Source organism: Condylura cristata, unplaced genomic scaffold, assembly GCF_000260355.1.
Source record: "Condylura cristata isolate star-nosed mole 26May11 unplaced genomic scaffold, ConCri1.0 scaffold00024, whole genome shotgun sequence".
Classification (NCBI taxonomy): Eukaryota; Metazoa; Chordata; class Mammalia; order Eulipotyphla; family Talpidae; genus Condylura; species Condylura cristata.
In genome coordinates, this window is record NW_004567125.1 from 9,435,142 (window position 1) to 9,458,650 (window position 23,509).

The following is a 23,509-nucleotide window of genomic DNA, read 5'->3' on the forward strand; positions in this document are numbered from 1 at the left end:
GGAGCAGGCACGGAGTATCGCTGAGAGGGGCTAGAATCAAGCGGCCTTGTCTCCCACAGGCTCTCACCATCCTGGAATCCATTTTGAGCCTGTGGACAAGTTAAGTCAGGATCAGAGAAATGGAAGGGCAGAGAGGAGTAGAGGGACCCCCACCTCTGATGCTGGTAGGGGGACTCCACCCCCAACCACTTCAGTTTCTCAGATGAGTTTATAGGACCCCAGAACTTTGCGCTATGAGAGATCTTGTTTCATTGCCAGCACGGTCTGCGCTCCAGAGAGGGGACTGACCAGGAGGGACCACGTGATGGGATAGAATACTGACCCAGTGCTCCTTTGGGGAAGGCAAGGTGGTCGCCTTGGCTCTGTCATCTCAGCTCTCTACCCACTTTCTCTGGGGTGGCCATGAAGTGATGGAGGTAGTAGAATCTCCGAATCCTCAACTTAGGCAAAGAGCCAGCCCCCAGGTGCGCTCGTTGCTGTGGGCTGCCCAGGGTAAAGGCCATTCCCGAAGCCTGGTCTGATGGAGGGAGAGTCCCCTTCTCTCCTGCCCACCCTCTGGCTTCTCCGTCCCCCTCACCAGCTGGCTGGCCTGGCTTCAGGCTGAGGGAGGGCTGCGCAGGGTCTGGAAAAGGAGCAGCCTTGGCCAGCTAAGGGAAGGCCACTGCGAGGCAGAGCCAACCACTCCTCCCACACCAGCCCCCCCTCAGAGGTCTCCTGGGGACAGGGCTTCCTCAGTGGGGTCCTTCCCGACTGCTGACAAGGCTGAACCAGACCCTGGAGGATGGAGGGGCCGGGTGTGTGAGAGTGAGGTGGGGAGGGGGGGCTCCTCGGGTTTCAGTCTCAGGAGCCTTGGGTGGCTGGTGGGTTAAAAATACAGAGGCCCCAACTCAGGGTCATTTGATCCCAGTGCCTGAGGCTTGCTAAGCCCAAGGACCCAAAGAAGAGGCCCAGAGCTAGCAAGCGAAGGAGCTAAGAAGAGAATAGAGAGCTTCATGGGGGGGTGGGAGTGGGGGGGCGGAGGGAGATGGTGGGATGAGGCAATAGAAGGAACCAGAGTGCAGGGTGGGCAGGACCCCTGGCAGCTGCAGCAGTGGAGAAGGAAATGGAGCCGGCCTAGCTGCCATGCTGCCCACTTCACCTTCTCGGTACAGATGGTCAGATTCACGCTGGACTAAGTCCAGTGTGCTGATGTCTGCCCAAGAGAGTCCCTGTCCCCCAAAAGTGAGAAATTAGGGCACAGCTCACTGTGGTGGCCTGCCCATCTGCCCTGGGCTGTGAGCACTACCACCCCGAGACCAGGGTGGGCTCCGCGGCCTCCTCAGCCCCAGTAGCCAGCTCTCCTGCTCAGGACAGTGTCCCCAGCGCGGCTGCCTCGTGCTGGAGAGGCGCCACGGCTGACTTCGCCTGAGCTCCGCCCACAGGAGTATGGGAAGTTACTCCTGTAACTTAATCCCATGCCCCCACCCAGGAGCAAATTAAGCACAGTGCCTCCAAATTCAGACCCTGGGGGCGTTGGGGGCTGCTGATGGCCCTCTGTCCACATGGTAAGCGCCCAGCATGGAGGGCAATGGAGAGGTCCTTCCTCTCCTGGGCACCCAGAGCTAAGCTCACCCATCCATCTTCCCAAGGGGTCGAGCCCCCTGACCACTGTCTGGCCCTAGGGAGAGTTCCTGGACCTCCTGGCTTGGGGCACGGGGTGCATCTCTTTGGTCATGTTTCCACAGTCAGTGTATCTTCCCCTGGTGTTTATTTCTGATCCTCTTGGTCTTATCAAAGTCCTGGAAATGAACGGCCGCTACCCACCGGCCTAGGACTCACTCGGCAGAAGTCTCCTCCCTCCTCACTGTCCAGTGGGTCAGAGCAAAGAGCAGGAGGCGGTGGCCTCTGGGCAGAGAACCGAGCCAGCATGTCTGCAGGTGGACGAGGTCCAGCCCTGTCCACACCCTGGGTCAGGAGTGGCGAGTGGGCAAAGGAGACTGGCTGGAGCTGTGCCAGGTGCCTCTGGGATGTGGCCGACTTTCACCCAGAGGATGAGCTCATCTCCCTTGGAGGGAACTGCAGGGCCCCTGCCTGAGGCCTGACTGTGGTTTCCTCGCCCCTCTCCTCCGCAGGACCTGAGACAGACAGCACCTGAGGGAGACAGCTGGGTCTGGGGCAGGGAGTCAGCACACATTTGCCCTCTTTGTCCAATCGCGAGCCAACCCGACAGCGGCCACCCCTCTCTGGCCCTATTTCTTTCTCTCTAAGAGACTCCCTCAGCTCCCTCAACACATAGCCCGCCCTCCCAGCTTCACTTACCTCCGACTCATCTGGCCTTATTTTTAGCGCTGGCTTTTTCCTTTCTTAATATGGCGATGAGTTCTTGGGCAGTGTGGGGACAGGGGCTGAGCAGCCCTGGACACAGGGGCGGGGGTGGGGAAGGCACCTCTGGGATCCTGGGTGAGAGGTGTGGGAGTCGAGAGGCCTGGGGCCTGGCAGAGCTGCTCTGGCCTCAGAAGGTTATCCGTCCCCTCCTGCCAACCCTGAGACATATTTAGACAGGGCCAGGTGGGGCCAAGGGTGCCAGTGTCTGAGGCTCCAGTTCCCTCCCCACCCCTGTCCCCGCCCCAGTCCTCCTCCTGACCCTTTTCCTCTTGGCCCCGTCAAAGGCAGTTCCCCTAAGACCCAGCAGTGCCCTCCAACCACAGCTCTGGGCTGTTCCCCACCCCACCCCCAACTTGAACCCCTACCTCAGGCTTCCGGACCTCGGGACTCTCCCTGGGGCTCCCTGCTGCAGCCCACCCCTCTGGACCAGGAGAGCCACCCAGACCCGAGATCCCGCCACGTGTGCCGCAGGCAGGATGCGGGCCAGGGCCAGGCCGGGGCTGCAGCTGGTGCTGCTAATGCTGCTGGTGCTGGGGACACCCCGGACAGGGGTGCAGGGGGAGGAAGGGCTGGACTTCCCTGCGTACGATGGTGTGGACCGTGTGGTCAATGTCAACGCAAAGAACTACAAGAATATCTTCAAGAAGTATGAGGTGCTGGCACTGCTCTACCACGAGCCGCCCGAGGATGACAAGGCCTCCCAGAGACAGTTTGAGATGGAGGAGCTGATCCTGGAGGTGAGTGGGGTGTTAGGCCTGCAGGCTAGCTGAACCCCCAGACAGATCTTTCTGAAAGCCTGGGGCAAGGAGCAGAGCACGGGACCCATCCCATGGGATGACAGGGCACAGCACCATGTGGCCTTCACTACGTGAGAAAGATCTGGAACCCAAGTGCCACTGGGCTTCCCAATTTCAGGGAGGAGGGGTCAGCAGAGGGGGTCTCTGAGGCTCGCAGTAATAGGTGTGTTCAGGTCTGGAGTGGGCAGAGAAGGAAAAGGGAGGTTCTTCAGGGGAAATAGGATGGAGTGTGTCACACTCCCAGGCCTACTTTTGTAGCAAAACACATTAGGGACCACTTTGCCCAAACTGCATAAACTTATTTGACATTCACACTTATCTGCATGTCTAACAGAGGCCACCTAGCTCCCATCTGCCCCAGGCCCTACCTCTCTCCCTGCATCCTGCTGATACACGGACTGGAAGTTCTGTAGCTGAAGGAGGCTTTAGACACCTCCCCACCTTCACCTGTGAGAAGACCCCTCGGCCCTGAGCTTGCGTCAGGCCCAAGGAGAGGGGTTGTCCGAGTGACTGGGAGACATGGCCACCCCCACCCCAGTAGCATCCTGGTCCAGGCTTGGGCACTCCTTCTCCTGCTGGGGGCACACATGGGCCAGCTTGTTCCGAGTTTGGAGGTTCCGGGGATCTGCGGGAACTGGAACCTGCCCTCAACTAGTGAGCCGAGTATTTTTATCCTGCGTGCTCAGCACCCTTGGCCACCCACCTGCCACCAGCCTTCCTGTCCTGAGACCCAGCCATCTGTCCGTCCGTCCTTCCGTGCCGGGCAGGCAAGGCAGTGAACGCAGCTGGGGGCAGTGACACCGCACAGGAAAAGCTGGGCTGGAGCAAAGGAGGTTCTGCCAGGGGACGAGCAGGGCCCGGTCAGCCTGTCTCTCCCTGGGAGGCCAGCTCTGGCCCTGGTGTTCTCCACTCCCCAGAAATGCCTCCACCACTTCCCTGTCCTCCAAAATTCATGCCACTGGGCTTCGCTTGTTAGATCCCGGGGACCGTAATATTACGCGCCCCCTGAGGACAGCCACGGGGCACAGTGGAGTGCAGGACTGGGCCTGAACAGAACAGAGCAGGGCAGGGCCTGAGCCCTCAGAAGGCAGAGTCTGGATCTCACACACAGTGCCTTGATGTTCATTATTATTCACACCTGCCGGTGAACAATGTTCTGGGATTAAAACTGAATGAATGATTAAAAGCATGGGTTGTAGGGAAAGTAGAGGCCTCCCAACACAGGGTCAAAGGGTCAAGGTCAACTCCCGTCCCCTGCATCCTACGGACCTGCACAGACGCATGAGGTGGAAGCAGGTTACCAAGAACCGCAGAGGGGAGGTTTTAACCCTGGTGCTTTCTCCAGCTGGCGGCCCAAGTCCTAGAAGACAAGGGTATTGGCTTTGGACTCGTGGACTCTGAGAAGGATGCGGCTGTAGCCAAGAAGCTGGGTAAGGGAGGGCTGGGTGGGGGGAGGTGGGGAGCAGTGGCAGGAGTGCTGGGGAGACCTCCCCTCCCTGGAGGACTGAGCTTTGCAGGCTGGGCTAGGCTGGGGACACACGGTGCCTACTAGGAAAGAAGGGAGAAAATACTGAAAGAGGGAGGATTAAGCCTGGGGCCCTGGCCTCACCTTCATTCCTCATAGAGATTCAGGCTCCAAAACCACAAAGAGGTGGGGGTGCCTAAAAACAAGGCTGGGGCAGAGGGGCCTCGGCACCACTGCCCTTCCGCCACTGCCACAGCCACGGCCTCCAGGGGGCAGCACTGGCTGCAAGCAGTCCCGGTGGGGGAGGGGCCAGGATGAAGTCAGCGGTCAGGAATAGCCAAGCCCAGGGCTGCGCTGGAAACTGGCCCTCAGAGGAGGCTACAGGAACACCCGAACATCCAAATGCTAGTCTCAGCTAGTGTCAGCTGTGTCAGGCAGAGCACGAGAAGAACATTCTAGAGCCCGTATCTCCCACGTCCTCCCCTGACACCCTAGCTGATCCAGGGCTCTCCATTGAGGCCTGGGGCCAGGTTAGCCAAAGGGCAGGGTCCAGGCACAGAAAGCAGGGGCTGGGGCAGGGGCCAGGAGGGAGGAGGTGCATGAGAGGGACGGCTCCTGCTGCACACCCTTGGGCCTGAGGGGAAGCTGGGGTCACAGCTCACCTCTGCTCCCCACCCTGCAGGGCTAACGGAAGAGGACAGCATTTATATCTTTAAGGGAGATGAAGTCATCGAGTATGACGGAGAGCTTGCTGCTGACACCCTCGTGGAGTTTCTGCTCGATGTGAGCGTCCCTCAGACCCTGCCGGCTTGTGGCGATTTCATGCCCACCCAGACCTTCCCAGCACGCGCCCCCACTCTTTGGACGCGAGTGCATGTGCCATCAATAGCCCTTCTTCCCTTTCCCAGCCAGCCTCATCCCTGCCGCCCCCCACCCCACCACACCCCCGCCCCCAGCACAGGCTGATGCTCAACCCCTGGCCCCGCCCCAGGTCCTGGAGGACCCAGTGGAGCTGATTGAGGGAGAAAGAGAGCTTCAGGCCTTCGAAAACATCGAGGATGAGATCAAGCTCATCGGTTACTTCAAGAACAAAGACTCAGAGCGTGGGTGGCACTCCTACTGTGATATTCCTCCCTGAACCCCATTTCCCCCCTCCTGCCCCTTCTCATCCAGGGGCTCATTGTTTGAACTCGGTCGTCCCCCATAGCTAGTCCTATTCAAGACTCCACCTCCCTGCACCTGGGGTCTCCAGACAGGCCCTCAGCATCCCACCCTCTCCTATTATGGGGCCTCCAACATTGCATACTCCCCAACTGGCCCCCCAGCATTCTGCGACCCCCATTCAAGACTCCCCACATTCTGTCCTTCCCTCCTGGGGTTCTGTGCCCCTACCACAATGTAACCTCCTCATAGGGTGGAAGAATGGGTCTCAAAACAAATCCATCTTCCAAAAAAGAACTGGGTAGGGAAGGACAGAGGGGGAGGGTTCTCTGCAGACCCTGGTCCCCAGACTGACTCTGCATCCCCACAGATTACAAAGCCTACGAGGACGCCGCAGAGGAGTTCCATCCCTATATCCCCTTCTTCGCCACCTTTGACAGCAAGGTTGTCTGCTTCCCACCTCTCCCTCAGCTTCCTCCAGCCCCTCCTCAGCGTCCATGGGTGTGCCCCCACCATAGCACCCCCCACCCAGTTGCGCAGGTCACCCTGCTGCTAGTTAAGTATCTAACACCCTCCCATTCCACCCCAGCCCAGCCCAGCTAAGACATCTGTGCAGTGTCACGGGCAGTGACGAGGGGCCTGTGCCGCCCCAGTGTCTGCCCCATAGCCCTGCTTCTTACCGTGACCCCCATCCCTGTCCCCACCCCTGCTTCCCAGGGTGGCAAAGAGCAGACCCTGTTAACCCCACAACCCTTGCCCCTCCACTCACTACCCACCAAGGTGGCAAAAAAGTTGACCCTGAAGATGAATGAAATTGACTTCTATGAAGCCTTCATGGATGAGCCGGTGACCATCCCAGACAAGCCCAACAGCGAGGAGGAAATCGTCAGCTTTGTGGAGGAGCACAGGAGGTGGGGGCCCCAGGAGGTGGGAGCAGAGGAGGAGGGGGCCCAGGAGGTGGGGGGCCCAGGAGGTGGGAGCAGAGAAGGTGGGGGTCCCAGGAGATGGGGGTGCCCAGGAGGTGGGAGCAGAGTGGGTGGGGTCCCAGGAGATGGGGGGGCCAGGAGGTGGGGGCCTCAGGAGTTGGGGGCCCTGGGGGGTGGGGCCTCAGGAGGTGGGAGCACAGGTAAGAGCACATAGAAGGCAAGAACACAGGTGGAGGGCCTTCCCTGATGGTGCAACGGGTTAAACCACAGCATTATGAAGCTCTATGAAGCCACTGCAGCACTAGTTTGATCCCAGCCAGGGATCTGACCCACATGGCGCGGCAGACCTCTCCTGTCTCGCCCACTGCTCCCCTCAGCAGTGTATTTCAGTAGATCTGCCTGTTCTGCTCCCCACTCTGTCTCTGGTGAATCCTTTCACCCACCACAACTCTGGCCTGTACCCCAGTTCTGTAAGCATAAAAGAAATTTAAAAAAAAAAAGAACACAGGTGGGAGCCCCGGGAGCGGCGGGCAGCCCGTGAAGGGCTCGCTCCTGGGCGGCCGGGCGGGGAGAGCCCTGGCTGTGGCAGCGGCTGGGCTGCAGTGACACTGGAGCAGCTGGGGCTTGCTCACCCACCGGTGTCCTGAGACACTGCCCACAGGCCGGTGGCCCCGCCGAGATGGAGGGTCACTGACATGTTGGCCCTGGGTGCCTGGGGTTGGCCAAGAACTCAGGTGCTTTCCTGTCTGTCGTCAGCGAATCCTCCCAACACCAGCCAAAGAGGGGCTGCGGGTTGTAAGTGTCCAAACCGTCCCCCTGGGACCCGGCCTGCCCTCTCTCACACATCACCCACACCGTGGTCCTCCACAGAGTGGAGGGAGTGGTGGGGTGGGTAGTTGCAATGTCTGAAGACATTTTCTTGGGGGAGCGCAGTATGCAGTGGGCAGGGGCTGGGTTCCGGCCAGGTGCCTACACAGACCCTGCAGGCCTCAGGCCTCAGTGCACTGATGCCCAGCTGTGCTCAGAACGAAAGGGTGAGGGGGTGAGTGAATGGAGAGTGCACACCCAGTCCGGCTCTCCAGCCCGCTGCCCCCTCGCTGCCACACTGCTGCAGCCACACAGTGGCCTGGGTCAGGTGCCTGGACCCCAGGCGGTTTTTCCTGGGGCTACAAGTGGCCTGTGTCCCGGATGCAACCCCGAAGGGGCCTCTGTGATGGAGCCCCCTGGAGAAGTGCACAACCTTCTCGCCCCGGAGTCGTGACTCTCTGTCTCTTCTAGATCAACCCTGAGGAAGCTGAAGCCTGAGAGTATGTATGAGACCTGGGTGAGTGTCCCTGGACCCGCCGGGTTCTCAGGCAGCAGGGGTGGCTGAGACTCACGTTCTAGAAGCTGCAGAGGAAAGACACTGCCCCACAAAGGTTGAGGCTGTGTCACACCCATTTCCATGAGGATGACAAGGGAGGAGCCCCAAACTCTGGAGCCAAAGGGTTTGCACAGGAGGTGTGGAAGCTCTGGGGGGACACTGAAGCGGCAGTGCCACTTGGAGACAGGTCACCCCAAAGTCATACATTTGACCCAGAAACAATTTCACAAACTTGAGGGCCAAGGAAGACTGGGGGCAGTTTGGGGGGGCCCTTGCTCCCGGAATGTCATGAGGCCTGTCCCCACAGGAGGACGACATGGACGGAATCCACATTGTGGCCTTTGCCGAGGAAGCAGATCCTGGTAAGCAGGGAAGCTGGATGGGGGAGCACTGGTGAGAGGGGAGGGGGGTGTCACCAGACACTGGTGGGGATTTGGGGGAGTTTGCAGGTGCTCCTGGCTAGATGCAGGTTGTGGAGGGGGGTTCTGGCTCCTCTGGGCCTCTCCTCACGCTTGCCATGGTGTCCCCTCTTAGACGGCTACGAGTTCTTAGAGACCCTCAAGGCCGTGGCCCAGGACAACACCGACAACCCTGACCTGAGCATCCTCTGGATCGACCCTGATGACTTCCCTCTGGTGAGAGGCTCGCCCGGCACTGCTGTCCCTGCGCGCAGGGAGGGGCCTGGCTTACCAAGGGGGAGCTGGCTTTGGGGTCTCTACTGGCAGGGCACTGTGGGCAGAAAGGGCACACCGAGACGGAGGAGCAAGGTGCCACCTGAATTGCATGGCGCACACACGCACATTAAGGGCACAGGGAGCTCTGGTGCCCCTTCTAGAGAAATCCAGAGTTTGGGGACGCAGGTGGGCGGGCCTACTAGCCTGAATGTGGGTGCACACAACTAGACATTCAGTGTCTGGGAAATGGCTTTTTTCCTTGCTGCATCCCAACACAGAATAAACACGAAATGCAAGCGACCACTGCCCACTCTAACTGCTTGGGTGAGAGAGCGAAAGCGGGGCCAGGAGAAGACTTGCCCCAAGTCACAGGCCCTCAGTAGCAGACGCCCTCAGAAGAGGGGGTTCCTACCTGGTCTCCTCGGAGAGGAGAGGCAGCGTCCCCAGTTGAGCCCCCTCCCTTTCCTTTCCCTTTGGGATGTTGGCTCGTTAACTACTGTGCAACCCCCAAGCGCTGAGCCCTGCAGCTGGACTGTCACCTCGCTCCTGGCTGACCCCCAGTGCACGCCTGCATGCCACTGAGCTGCTCTGTGGTCTCTCTGCAGCTGGTTCCATATTGGGAGAAAACGTTCGACATCGACCTGTCAGCCCCCCAAATAGGAGTCGTCAATGTCACCGATGTGAGTGTCCTCCCCTCGTCCCTGCTGACCCTAACTCTGCTCCCAGCACGTCCAGCTCTCCACTGCTCCATGCCCTTCCCAGGGGGCCTGGACCTGTCCCATCCAAGGGCTGAGGTGGGGGAAGAGTTTCACCCCAAACCCCAGCCTCCATCTGCTGGAATGCTGCTCACCCTCCAAAGCCCAGCTTAAACCTCATGTCCACGAAGTCCCTCCTGGTCTCCTATTTGGAATCATTCCCTCCCTGGCACCCCGACAGTCCACTGGCACTGAGGACACGACTCTTAATGACTCCACGTAGCATGTCTGTCTGCCTTGTTCTCGATCACATTTTCTGAGGGTAGAGATCAGCACAGCAGGTGCTTCAGAGGTGTTTGTTGAGTTAGACTGAGTAAGTCATAGTCTCTGCTTTCATATAATTCTCAGTGTTAACTGGGGAGACAGGAATTCCATTAACTATAGGGCCTGATCTGATAGACTCGATAATAGAAATACAAATAAAATGTTCACAAGGCGCAGAAGTCAAAGTGATTTCTGCTGGAGGGCAGAGTGCGGTTCCAAGGAGGGGCAGGTTAACGTGGACACCGCACGGAATTCCGCAGGTGAACATGGTGAGAAATCACCTCCAAATTGATGGAAAAGTTGGTGCACACTGTCAAAAGCAGGGAAATGAATATGGGCTTGGGAATAGGCAACTTGTTTGTTATGGCCCGAGTCTCCAGATGTCTGCAGACTGTGCTGGAGGCGGGGGCCCTGAAAGCCCAGACAGAGGGGCCCTGACTTGTCTGTCCAGGCCACAGGAGCCACAGTGGTTTGCTGAGGGACAGGGAGGTCTGCTAGGAAGCTGCTCCTGCAGGCACGGAGGAAGAGGATAGAGGAGGAAGGCCCATTTGCCTGTTCAGTGGCTTTTTCTCCTGCTATCACTATTCCAACCTGACCTTCCCCTGGGCCATTCCCCGACTGCTGGCAGAAGTAGGACAGGAAGATAGGGGATGCGGGAGGATGCACCGGTGGCAACGGCTCACTTCTGTCCTATGCTGCCGTGTCCCAGGCGGACAGCATATGGATGGAGATGGACGATGAGGAGGACCTGCCTTCAGCCGATGAGCTGGAGGACTGGCTGGAGGACGTCCTGGAAGGCGAGATCAACACAGAGGATGACGACGACGACGATGACGACGACTAGCTGCCACAGGGCGTCTCCAGAGCCACCTGCCATCCTCTCACCCCCTTGCTTCCCACCCTGTCTTCAGTTTCTCTGGGGTCCCTGGCTTGTTGTCTGCCACAGGGACCTGTGGGATCCCCCTAGATCCTCCAGCTGTTGAGGGAAGACACCCCTTCCATCACATCGGTCCGGCCACCTCCCAGCAGCTGTTTCCTATTCCCCACGCCCCGCACCTGTGATTTCGTGCCTATCACGCCCCTTGTTCTTTCTGGTGCTTTTCCTCTTGCCTTATCTGTGGACCCATTTCACTTGGATTCCCTCCACCTGTGGCAAACCCTACTGCCCCTCGACTCCCATCCTTCTGACTGCCCTACCTGGAGGGAGGGAGGCCCTATGTTTGGGTCTGTGTCTTGGCAATCTCTCATTAATGTATTTGGGTCAAAAGAGAGGCTTCAATAAAGGATCTGGGGCAGCGTGAGCAAGTGTCTGCGGAGGAGGTCTGCCCCAGGGCGGGAGGGAGCAGCAAGGATGGGGTCTAGATATTCGCACTTGCTCAGGACCACAAGAGGAGGGGTCGGGCTCCCACGGCCACATATGCTGGAGAAGCCTGGATTATTTATCTGCTGCCAGTCAACAAGCCTTTTCTGAACACATGGTGTTTGTCCAGCAGCGCCAGCATGCTCAAGGAGGACAGGCAGTGCTGGGACTGTCCCTGCTATCGGGCTGATTAGCCTCCCTGGAAAGTCAAGGCAAGCACACTAAATGCTTGAAGGAAAACACAAAGCAAAAGGTAAGGAGGTGATGAGTGCCCTTGCAGCTCTTGCACGTGGACTTCAGGAGAGGCCCCAAGAGCACTTCTTCTGGGAACCTCCCAGGCCTCCCACAGCTCCCTCTTCAGGCTCTGCTGTTCCACACACCCCTGCCTTCCGTGTCACTTTGATCCCTTCAATGATGTCTACATTCCCAACGTGGCTCCCCCAGGCTGCGCCCATGAAGGCAGGAACCCAGCCTTTTCTCTGTGTCCCTGGGACTGGGCACACATAAAAGTCCCTAACAGGTGTCTTAAAGGGAGAAACAAATGAACAAAATGCATTCAGGTGAATGTGAGCTTTGATGGTCTCACACGGAAGGGGGCGTTTTCTAGGCCTTATATTAAGAGCCGGAGGTGATGTGTGAGAAGGGAGTAGGGGTGGCTATCCGGATGGGGGAAGGGATATTCTAGTTGGTGAAAACATCAAAAACACAGGCAGGATGAGTCACATTTGGGGTACAGAACAGATCAGAGGGACAAAAGGTCTCAGTTTCCCTGCCAGTTTGGCTCCAGGAAAGGAGCAGGCCCCACCAGGTTGCAGGCTGGTTTGAATTTAATTCAGCTGGAAAAGGCAGGGCGAGGAAGGGAGGGGAGGTGATGGAGGTGCAGAGGGAGGCTGCCCAACTCTTACTGTCAGAGACCATTAGAAAACACAGTGACACTGGGACAGCACTGGCATCATGGAAAGGATAAGAGACATTTAAATGACTGGAGTCACAGCTGGACCCCTGAAGGTGCTCCCAGCAGGAAGGATCAAATTCTCTGCAGCAGGTCTAGGTGGGGGTAAAAATGCAAGAGTTGGAGTTGGAGTGGGGGGAGCAGGCTCCGAATATACCTGAATAAACTGGGATAAGGACCTTGCTGGGAGACCCTGAGGATTTTGAAGTATGGCGGAATGAGACCTGAGGCGAGGAAGTCTTCACCTTCTCCAGACAAACCAGGAGAGGCTCTCTCTAGGAGGGAGGGCGGCATGCAGAGAGCAGAAAGCTGTGTTCCTCCCAGCACACTCTTTAATAGAAGTCGAAGCCAGCACACCCTGGGCAAGTCCCACTGCACGGGCGCTGTCCCGCATAGGTGGAGGAAGTTCCTGATCTGAGCGGCAGCTCCCACTTTTAGCATCATCGGTGCTAGTGCCTGGAGAAACACCTGGAGGAGAGGTATTCGCATCCCAGGGAAAAGGCAAGGACAGGGCTCTGAGGCATAACCTGGCCAGGCAAGTCCGAGGCCCACACTGATTGCCTCTGGAAGACCTGAGAATCTCAGAAATGGGTGAGCAAAATAATTTTCTTACCGACCACCCAGAGCAAAGGCAAATGAGTGCTAGTACCAAAGGGGCCTTGGCCCGGCACAAGGGAAGAGGATGAAGAGCAGAGAGGGGGGCTGTGAAGCCAAAGCAGCAGGTGCCTCTGCCAGGGCAGTGTACACCCAAGGAAAATCAACTCACCCAGGCTTCCTGGGGAGTTTCTGCCAGGCTGGAAAGGAGGTGACGGACGAAGCCAGGCATACCAGAGGTGGACAGGCACTAGTGAGGCTCAGCCCTCTTCCCAGGGCCAGACTCCGCTGGAGACCAGACAAGGCCCCGGGGGAGAAACAGATGCTTCCCCAATCCTTCCTTCCCTCTTTCATTCTGTCTGAGAATCTAGGGAGGAAAGTCCCTGGGGAGGAGGGGAAGTGAGAGCACCCTGCCAGGCCTGGACAGAGGGGCGCAGCTGCAGACACGGCAGTGCGGTTTTGCACGTTGTCTATATTTGCATGCTGAGCTCACTGATGTACTTTTCTCCCCAAGAAAATAAAATTACATCATGGTGTGAGAAGGCAGGAAGGCAGTACATCAGAGCAAGGTGAGAAGTACTGGGACTGGCATCACCCCGAGGACAGGTGAGGGGCTGGGTTCAGGCAAGCGCAGGAGGCCCTGATGTTCGCCCCTCTCTCGCAACGTCCCCGCCATTCGCCCTGCAAGGTGGGGAAGTGTGCCCCCTCCTTTTCCGAACGCTCCCGACCCCTGAGAAGGGAGAGGTTTCCAAACACCAAACCTGCAGCTGAGCGGACCGAGACCAAGACTTCCAAACCTCGAATCTCTTGGTCCCCTCAACCCCCCACCCCACCCCACCCCACTCCACCCCCGTCCCAGCCCAGCGGTCACGGAAAGGTCACAGGCAACGGGGGGCCCCCCCATCTAAAAACTAGTTCCGCGCCCCAGGGCACCGCGGCTCCCCGCGGGCCTCGCGCTGGTCCCTCCCAAGCCTTCCAGAAGCCCCCGCCCCGCCCAGTTCGCCCCTCCCGCCCCTCCCCGGCTCTGACGTTGCGGCCGCGGGCGGGGGGGGTGTTGGGTTCGGCGGAAGCGGCGGCGGGAGGCGGCTCCGGACGCTTCGGACCCGGGACGGCGGAGCGCCGCGCCCAGAGCGCAGCCGGCGGTGAGGGGCCGGGGCCAGGGGCTGGGGACCCTTGGGGCTGGGAGGACTAGAGGGCGGACTTCGAGCCAAGGAGTGGGTCTGGGGTCACAGCGGCTCCGGATGGGGGTGCGGACCCAGGGGTCCGCCCTGGCCGTGCTCCCGGCGCCGCGTGGCGAGGGCCGCCCAGTCTACTGGGGGACGGTTTGGGCTGAGACCCAAGCCAGGGAGGTTGGGGGGGACGGAGCCCACTCCCGCCCAACCCCCTCCCCGCCTGCCCCAGACCCCGTCCCGGCCACCAGGTGTCCACGGGCCCTGGCCTTGGCACCTGGGTTGGTGGCCGGCTGTGGTGGGCTGCAGGGTGGGGGGGGAGGAGAGGGGGCGGAGAGAAACCCCGAACGTGAGCCCCCATTAGTTTCACACAACAGTGTCAGACCTGATGGGGACACACACCTACAAGACAGCACACACACCGTGACACACGCCCATGTGACTTACACACGCCGTCTGGCACACAGCAAATCACAGCCGCTCTGCACTCAGAGCCACCCCCGCCTCACCCTTGAGCCCCACTCTCAGCTGGAGGAGCATCTCTAACTGTCCCCAAGCCCACCAAGGCTCTGGGCATCTTCGCAGCCCTGGGCTTCAGATTGCCCCTCTTTGGAACAGTGGGAGAGTCGGGAGACAAGCCTGGTGAGGCTCCGGGACAGGGGACAGGATTTGAGGGTGAGTGAGGCTGGTGCTCAAAGGGGTGGGGAGTGGGGGTAGGTGGGGAGGGCAGGGGTGTCGGGTGACCTCTTGCTGGATCTGTCAGAGCTTGGGGAGCTGGGAGTGGCACTTTCCTTGGTTCAGAGTAGCCAAGGGATGGAGGAGGGGGTGGAAGAAAGAGAAAAATGAAGAATGAGTATGAGTCAGCCGAGGATGGAGCCCAAGTCAGAGAATGAGGGGAATGTGTGTGAGAGGGAGATGGACATCCGAGAGGGACGGGACAGAGGGATGTGCATGAGGGAGGTGGCATCTGAGCGGCCGGGGCGTGGGGAGTGAGGACAGAGCTGGTCAGAAGAGGACCCAGGGCAGAGGCACGGCAGCGAGGCTGAGTCAGGGAGCCAGGGAGCACTCACTGGGTGCTGAGACTCCAGGAACCAAGAAGGCTCTGAGTATGTGTTTTCTCGCTGGGTATTTGGCCACAGATTGTCTGGGCGATTAGCTTGAGCTGCTCTCTTTCCTTTGTGGTTACACACTCCAGTTCTGATTGTGCCAAGATCCCGCAGCTGCCCAGCGTCCCGCTTCCTCACTTCCTGACACCTGTGCCGTGTGTGTGGCTGTGCGTGAGCAGGCCGGCCCCCGCCCTGCCCTGGCCTCTGGCACACTCAGCACAGCGCGGTGGTGGTGGCCGGTGGTGGTGGCCGGCAGTGACCCAGCCACCAGGCCCTTGCAGTGACCCAGCCACCAGGCGCTTCCGCCAAACTCACTCTGACTTCACAGCAGGGACGCTTCCTCACAGAGCAGCTCTGGGAACTCGGGAGGCTTTGAGGCAGGGCCCAGGAATCCTGAGCACTCCCAGCACCATCCTCTGCAGTATGATGAAAGTCCACCGAGAGGACTGGGGGAAATGAGAGGGAGAGGGGAAGAGACAGCAGGAGACAGAGACAGAGGAGCAGCAAAAGCCCAGGTCCTGTGGCCTCTTGGCCATTGGGAGAGCTCCCTGCCTCCCCCACCCAAGGCAGGGTCTCTCCTGGTTGCCTAAGCTCTGCTTTCTTCCCTCCAGCTGTGGGCTGAAGGCTCAGTCCCGCCCTCCTTCCAGGGGGTCCCATTTTGCTCTTGGGACTGAATATTTTGGGCAGGTGTCTTGCTCCCCTTCCTGCAAGGCTGACTCTGTAGACAGGCCCTCTTTTCCTTCATTGCAGGAATAAGCTGCCCCCCACCCATCCCCTCTGAATAGAAGCTAAGAAGTGGTGGTAAAGGAATGATTAGGGCTGAGCCACCAGACTGCTTCAGTTGGGGGCCCACATTAAATTGACAACAGGAACCCCGCACTCTCACTTCCCACTCTGTTTGGTCATCCCTGCATAACTCCAAGTAACAGGACAGATGGCTTGAGAGCCCCCCGCCCGTGGCAGCACCACCACCGGGTCTGTGTGGCTGCAGCAGATGGGGGCAGGAGGGCCAGCCACCCCTAATCCCGACTAGCCTCACAGCCTGCTGATGCTTGGAAGAATAGGAGGGAGAAGGGTCATGGATTTGAGTCCCAGGCACAGAAATTTCTCTTGGTGCTGCTGTCTCCTCCACAGGTGGTTCTCCCTCTGCACCCCTGTAGCACTGCCCTGACTGCTTCCTCTCCTGCTTGCTTCCCTCCATCCCCTGGAGGTTGGGCCTTTGTCTAGGGCGGGCCTGGAAGAAAGGAGGAAGGAAGGAAGGTGTGAGGTGGCCCCAGCCTAGCACTGAATGCTCTGGGAGGGAAGGGCCGGCTTCCTGGCAGCCTTGGCCAGTCCTGGATCCGGCCCTGGTATCCTGTCCTGAGAATGGCCTCCTCCCAGGACTGCAGTGACCCTGCTACCCTGCTTCAGAGCAGGGAGGGGGAGAAGGAGGGCTCCACAGGAACCTGACAGGGGGTGCAGGAGCCTCACTTCAGCAGGACCCCCACAGCCAGAACCTCTGTGAACAGTGGTTGTTGAGACTCGAGAGCCTTGTAAGGAGATCCCACCTCCGTGGACCCGGAAATTCCCTCTAAACTCCTGCCCTGGCCCTGGCCCTGGCCTGCCACAACAGCCAGGCCCAGGCAAACGGGTCTCTCCAGGGAGGAGCATAGGCCACGCCTGTCCCTTCTGTCGTCTTACTCACCCCTCCGGTCTGGCAGTGTCATTGTCCTGGAGACTGGGGGTGGGGGGGAACGCCCAGAACTGGGGTTGCCATGGTAACAGCTGAGCTGAGGCTGCAGCCTCCTCTGGACGCTGGGGCTGCCCCTCCCCCCCCAGGGTCTCTTCCCTCCCACCAGTGTTCTCCCCCCACCGGGGGCACTCTGTTCCCTGCCCCTCCCCTGGCCTGGTCTTTGGATGTGGCCTGTGGTTCTGTGCCTCACACACAGCTGGTTCAGACAGACCCGGCCAGTGTTGGTGCAGACGCTCTGTTACCAGAAGGTGCCAGCACACCCACAGAAGTACACGCATGGGGCTCAGTGTCCACAGAGACCTTGGCACATGTGTGTCCCCGGAAATGTCCCTCCACCAGTCTCAGGGGCCTCCTTGTGTTTCACTCAGAAAGTTCCTGCCCACTGCCCTCACACTCGCGGGCAGACACCTCACACACAGACCTCTTCTGCCCACCTCCCATGAAGTCTGCTTTAGTTTCAGAGCCCGAGCTCTCACTCCTGCCAGGAGATACGCAGACACTTGCACACACATACACGTGCTATGCTTAACTCCCACGGGCTCTATTTACACTCTTCCAAGGGAAAGCAGGGAAGGATGACCCTGAATTCTGAATTCAGTCCTGTTTTCCAGTACAGGGTTAGTAGCCGTTTTCTCCAATAGGTTGGGGCTCCTTGGCTCCCTCTCATGTGCCTTTCCCTTCAATTCTTCTCACACCGCTTGTTATTACCCCCATTTTGGGAGCCTCCTGTCATCCATCACCCCCATTCTGTCCTCGGATAGTCCGTGGAGGAGTGCTGGGCTCCACAGCCTGCTGCTGTGACCTAGATTTCAAGGCGGAGCGGCTCCTAGCGCTGACAGGCCGAGAGCATCGTTCCGGGCCCCGGCCAACAGGCCTCCCCTGGGCCCTCCTGTCTGCCTGCACCTGGGGTGCAGCCCAGCATGCCTACAAGTGCCTGTTTCTCATGGGGGTCGTGCTGGCCTTGCCGCCAGCCTCATTGTGTGTTCATGTCACGGTGCCTGCCACCAAGGGAGTCTGGTTTGTTCAGGCCCAAGTAGGGGGCTGAGAAAGAGGACTTTGTAGACCACGCCTCTTACTCGTAGCAGCCGTGCCTTTGTGTCGGGCCGTGCCCCTGCACGCATGCCAGAAATAAGGAAAACGGAGGGTCAGCTTGCCCCCTTCCACCTGCCACATTCCCAGCCCACTGGGGGGATTTGCAGGGAGCTCAGTCCATGACCATCTAGTTCCTTGGTTTTGGTATAATTTACTTTTGTAAATGCTCCACTTTTCTGATTGTAAAAACAATTATGTACTCAGTGTGGGGAAAAGCTCCCTTTTAAAACTCACCATTAGATTTTGAACTTATCCAATCTGGAAAGTTTTCTGTCAGATCTGTCTTAGCCACAGTTCTGTCATAGGGGATGGAGGGAGGATGTTGAAGGGTATCTCACCTAAAAGCTTCCTGAGAAAGGAATGGGGTGAAGGCCTGGTGAGAACTCGCCTGGTCTAGCCCTCTTTGGGGTTTCACGCTGGAGTTGATGCCAGCGGATGTTGCTGCCAGGAAGAGTGGCAGCCCCTTCCTGCCAGATTCCCCAAACTGCATCTAAACCCCTTCCCTGCCACCCAGACTGCCTGGGAACTGGGCAAGGGGCCAGAGCCAGCCGCTTGGTATTCGTGGGTGCGGGGGCAGTGCAGCACAAAGGCAAGGACAGAGGGCTATGTGGAGGCCCACTAGCAAGCAGGGGAGAAAAGGAGTTTCCAGACGGGATGGCCCATGCTTGCCCACCCCTGTGCCCATCCCCCCTGCTCAAGTGGCTGGATACGGGTCCAGCAGAGGGGCCAGGGACATTAGAGCAGGCATCCTTCCAAAATGAGTCATCAGAGGGGAGTGGGAAGTTGAAGCCAGGGCCTCCCTTTGCTCTGTAGCAAAGAGCTGCAACACAGGCGCTGACAGCCCCTCCAGTCCCTCACTTGTCCCTGGCCCTGTTTTGGAGGGTTTCATTATTTTTTTACAGGGAGGGGCTGCTGGTGGGTGGGGCAATTCTGGGGGGACTTGGAAGCTGCGGGTGAGAAAGTCGGGAGCAGGTTGCTATGGTAACCGCCTCCTCAGTAAGGGGAGTTGTTGCCAGGGTGACTGTAGAGGGAGAACCAAGGAGGAGGAGGGTGGGGGAAGGAGGTGTGGCTGCTCCACGAGGCTCCGCCTCCAGCCCAGTGTCCGAGTCCATGTTCACGCCCCAGCCTCCATGTTGTAGGCACAGGGCCAGGCAGAGGGTGTGTGGTGCCCTCCGCTCAGCCCCACTCCCTTTCTCCCCCACAGGCCATGGCCGAGTACGGGACCCTCCTGCAGGACCTGACCAACAACATCACCCTGGAGGATCTGGAGCAGCTCAAGTCGGCCTGCAAGGAGGACATCCCAAGCGAAAAGAGTGAGGAGATCACCACCGGCAGCGCCTGGTTCAGCTTCCTGGAGAGCCACAACAAGCTGGACAAAGGTGGGCCAGGTGGCCCGCTGTTCACGCGCGCTCTAGCCTGTGCACACTGCACTGCTCCTTGACTGGCTGGGGCTAGGGCATGGGCTTCAGTCTTCACTGTGCCCCTCACTATGAAGTATTCCTCAGACACTACTTGCTATCTCACGTATAAAGTGAAACATGAAAATAGAAGTGATAACATTTCAAATAAAGCTGAGTTCTAACATTTCCTTACCCACTGTCAGAAACCACTGCTCTGGGAAGGCCTCTAGGGAGGATTTGGTATTTAAGGTGATCCAAGAGGCAGTGGGATTTCCCAGGTGAGGGGGAATGGGCAGGACAGCAGGTGGGGAACATGGGGTGAGGTGGGGCCTGGCCAGGCAGCCCGTGTGCAGAAGCAGCTGGAAGGGTAAATGAAGGCTGCTGGGGAGTGCAGTCATTTGCTGAGTGTGGGATATACTCACTCCACTGTTGTGAGAGCAGGGAGCTGGGCTGGAGGACAGTGAGGAGACTCCTGCTAGTCACAGGGCAGCCAAAGGAGAAGTCCCATGTCTGATGGGAGAGTCTTTAAAAAAAAAAGATTTTATGCATTCAAGAACTGCGGTGCAGGCCAGAGCTGCAGGGGATAAGAGGATTCACCAGAGACAGAGTGGGGAATAGAAGAGGCAGATCAACTGAAATACACTGCTGAGGGGAGTAGAGGCAGGTCAGGAGCAGTCTGCTGTGCTGTGTGAGTCACCTCCCTGGTGGGGAATTGAACTCGTGCTGCAGTGGCCTTGGATAGCTTCATAGTGCTGTGATTTAACCTGTTGCACCACCAGGAAGGGCCCTAGTGGGACAGTCTTTGATGCTCACTTGCAGGAGAGGCCAATGGGGGATGGGGCAGACATGTCATGTTTAGGATGGTTGGTTTCTCTACCCGCCCCTCACCCCAAGGTGGGACCTACTGGCTCCCTCAAATGCTTTTTAAGCCCATGCTTTCGGAAGGGCACAGACTCACCATTCCTTCTTGGGACGGCCTTCTGTACTGTATCTTTTCTCTGGCTAGCAGCCCCTCTTCTTCCAGTCACCCCATCACCAGTGTGAGCCACTAGGCCGCCACAGTCCTGGAGATGTCCTGGTAGAGCAGGGCCGCTGGCTTTCACACCACGCTCTGACCCTCTCCTGCCTTCTCCAGACAACCTCTCCTACATCGAACACATCTTCGAGATCTCCCGTCGCCCTGACCTCCTCACCATGGTGGTGGACTACAGAACCCGTGTTCTGAAGATCTCGGAGGAAGATGAGCTGGACACCAAGCTCACCCGCATTCCCAGTGCCAAGAAATACAAAGGTAAGCGCACTCTGCTCATTATGTCCCATTTCCCATGGGTCATCCTTGAAGGACTTGAATTGGGGAGAATGGAGACCTATGTTGTGTGGGCCTGAATGGGATCTCCTGGCTGCTCCCTGGACACACTCCCTCTCCTCCCCCCACCCCCCCAGACATTATCCGGCAGCCCTCTGAGGAAGAGATCATCAAATTGGCTCCTCCACCGAAGAAAGCCTGAGCGCGGGAAAGGAAGAGAAGGTTGGACCTTCATCGGACCGCACCCTTCCCCATCCTCCATGGGAGGGGTCAAGGGAACCCCCCCACCTACCCATTTACTAACCTGGTCCTAACCCCTTACTGTGCGCGTGTGTGCGTGTGCGCACGCTCTGGCTGTTTGTCTATGTCTAGCTCATCTAGTTCCTCCTCGCGAGGGGATGGGGGTCAGGGGCTGGGGGTGGCCTAGTTTTCCCACTCTGGGGGAAGTGGGGGGCACGCTCCTCCGATTCCCCTTTCCTCCACTCTTCCTCCCCCCACACATACACCTCTGAAGTGTGGGAGCAGAAAAGGACCTGGATTTCCCTCGGTGGAAGTACCCAGGTGGGGTGAGGATGGAGAGGAGGTGCATCTAATGAAAAGCCACAAGGGGAAGTGGAGAGGCTACCCCACCCCCACCCCAGGGACAGAAAAGCCAGGGCTCAGTGTGTGCCCCATGCTGGATGGGCTGAGGAGTTGGCTTTTAGCTCTTCCTCAGGTTGGAGTTCCTCTTGTGCCCCTTGCATGGGCCTGTAATGGTGTGAACCAGGGATCCAAGAGGATACTGGGATCCTTTCCTGGCCCTGAAGTTCTAGCCCCACAAGCACCCAGCATAAGCGAGCATCGTCCTGTGGGGCATGCCCCACTGGGCCTGAGGTGGGCTGAGGGTGTGTCCTGTGGTTCTCCTTATTCCTGCTCAGACTGTTGCCCGTGCTGACCCTGAATCTAGGGAGTCTGGGGAGGAGATGCTTGGGTTTTAACTGCAGTCCTGCCCCTACCTACAGGGTCCCAACATGGGCACTGCACGTACCTTCCTTCCCCTTGGTCTAGAACACACAAAGCAAGAAAGAAGGGAAGAAGTGAACTAGTGTTTTCCTTTGCACTGATCCCCAGTTCATCCCAGGAGGGGACTCAGTAACCCCTTCCCCTCAATACCCTGGCGCCTTGGGCTTGTGAACGCCTCCTAGCCAAATCAGTGACCCTAGCCTCCTGCCTGTCCCAAGACGCCCTTCCCCACCTTGACCGTGCTAACTGTGTGTACATATATATTCTACATATATGTATATTAAACCCGCACTGCCATGTCTGCCCTTTCTGTGGTGTCTCGCATTAACTGTCTAGGCCAGAAATGGGGTGGGAAGGGAGGCCACAGTTATAAGGGACCGGCACAAATTGCCGTGTAAAGATAAAGCATTTTTAAACTCAAGTTGACATGCGATCTGAGACTAAAGGAAGCTTTAAGTTAGGAGCTCTTTAGGTAGGATGTGGGATGCTTTTAGGAACAAGGGCTGGAGGGGGGGGGGGGCTGGCTGTTTGGAGAGGGAAGCAACCAGACAGGACACTCCACTCCCAGCCAGCCCATACCCTCTGGCCACTGCGGACACCTGCCTTAACACACACCTTGAGCCCTCCAGCTTTGCCTTAAAGGACCTTTGCAGCCCTGCCTGGTTTCTCCCCCAGAGAGAGGGGTCCTTATAGAATCAGGAGGGTGTAAAAGAGCTAAATTGTCATTAGGATCAGACTATGCTTTGTTGGGGGTCGGGGGTGCAGGAGAGAGGAATAGGAAAGAGGAGGAGAAGGGAGTCAGGATCATTATTTTAGCAGTCTAGAAATTTCTTCGTAAGGCAGAATCTCAACACTAACCCATCACCCCATACTGTCGTAAGATGCCCCTTTCCTGTGCTCCTGTCTGCAGTGTGCACGGCCTTGTTCTAACCCTGGAATAAAGGTGACTGATTATACTGACTGACTCTATACTAATTTCTATGAATGACCAAGGTTTTGAGCCTTTGAATGACTGGGAAGGGAGGGGAGCAGTATTCATCTGCCCTCCCCCGTCCAAATCCCTCACAGGAAAGTACTCCTAATTCTCTCTTCCCTCCCCTGTCTCCTAAGTGTTACTGAGTAGGGGGAGCCTCTTCCACAGTGGCAATCCAGACTGGCCCTTTTGAAGTTAATCCAGATAGAGTGAGGCCAGAGCCAGGCCCTGGCATTGGGAAGAGCAACCAGCTTGTCATGAATGAGTGCCCATATTGTAGACAGCATCAGTCAGGAGAGGAAAAGAAAAAAAAAAAGAAAAACTTTACTGAGAAACACGCAACAAACTGCAGAGTGCATGGTCTCAGCCTGCACCACCATTTACAGCCAAGACACGCCAGGCGCTGCTGCCACTCTCCCTACCTAGGGTGCCAGCAGAAGCTCTGAGAGCTGCTAGGACGGCTCAGAGGAAAGCGAGTCTGGGATCCTTTTGCTCTTCCCCTCTTTCCTGATCTGGTCTAATAGTAGAACAGACTATTCCAGGATGCAGAATTTGGGGGTTAGGGGCAGGGAGGCAGGCACGGATATAACAGCAAAAGCTATATATAAAGACAAGAGTTCAATGGGGACTTAGATGTTCAGTAGCCAGTGATACGACAGCCACCTCCATGTAGCCTCACAATTGGTTTGTCCCCCAACCACAGTATATCAAAAGGTGGACAAAGTTAAAAAGTAAAACCCAAGAATCCACCCCTTCACTTTTCCATTAGGAAGGGAGCTGCTATAGCGACGACAGCTCAAGAAGCAGTGTCACAGCCCACTAGGAGGGACACTTCCTGAAGTCATAGTGTAGTCAGTCTGTGGGAACTCTCAGGTTCAAAAACAGGTAGGAGACCTGAGGCAGAGTTGGGACTAATTTCCAGCTTGTCCAACCCTGAAAAAAAAGGCAGAGAGCAACAAGAGGCAGAACTGAGGGGCCGCCTACAAAAGAGGAAAAGCCCCACTGACTGAAGCTTGTAAGTGGAGGGTAGGTGGACACTAGGGGTCACCTCATA

At 57.9% G+C, this 23,509-nt stretch overlaps 2 protein-coding genes across 3 annotated transcripts; both read left to right on the top strand.

Moving 5' to 3' along the window:
* Positions 1–2,544: 2,544 nt before the first annotated feature.
* CASQ1 (calsequestrin 1 (fast-twitch, skeletal muscle)) lies at positions 2,545–11,059 on the top strand. Its single transcript, XM_004688376.2, has 11 exons — positions 2,545–3,101; positions 4,507–4,591; positions 5,309–5,409; positions 5,618–5,729; positions 6,158–6,231; positions 6,568–6,698; positions 7,992–8,037; positions 8,384–8,438; positions 8,611–8,711; positions 9,356–9,430; positions 10,479–11,059. Exons 1-11 carry the CDS (start codon positions 2,841–2,843, stop codon positions 10,611–10,613), a joined length of 1,176 nt encoding a protein of 391 aa, XP_004688433.1. The 5' UTR covers positions 2,545–2,840; the 3' UTR covers positions 10,614–11,059.
* Positions 11,060–13,715: 2,656 nt separating this feature from the next.
* On the top strand, positions 13,716–22,438 carry PEA15 (phosphoprotein enriched in astrocytes 15). Of its 2 annotated transcripts, none has more exons than XM_004688377.2 (4): positions 13,716–13,817; positions 18,979–19,153; positions 20,310–20,465; positions 20,618–22,438. In XM_004688377.2, the coding sequence occupies exons 2-4, from the start codon at positions 18,982–18,984 to the stop codon at positions 20,680–20,682; spliced, it is 393 nt and encodes a 130-aa protein (XP_004688434.1). In that variant the 5' UTR covers positions 13,716–13,817; positions 18,979–18,981; the 3' UTR covers positions 20,683–22,438. The 2 variants fall into 2 exon arrangements, with proteins under 2 accessions (XP_004688434.1, XP_012584441.1); XM_012728987.1 differs by lacking the exon at positions 13,716–13,817 and adding an exon at positions 14,335–14,519.
* The last annotated feature ends 1,071 nt before the right edge of the window (positions 22,439–23,509 follow it).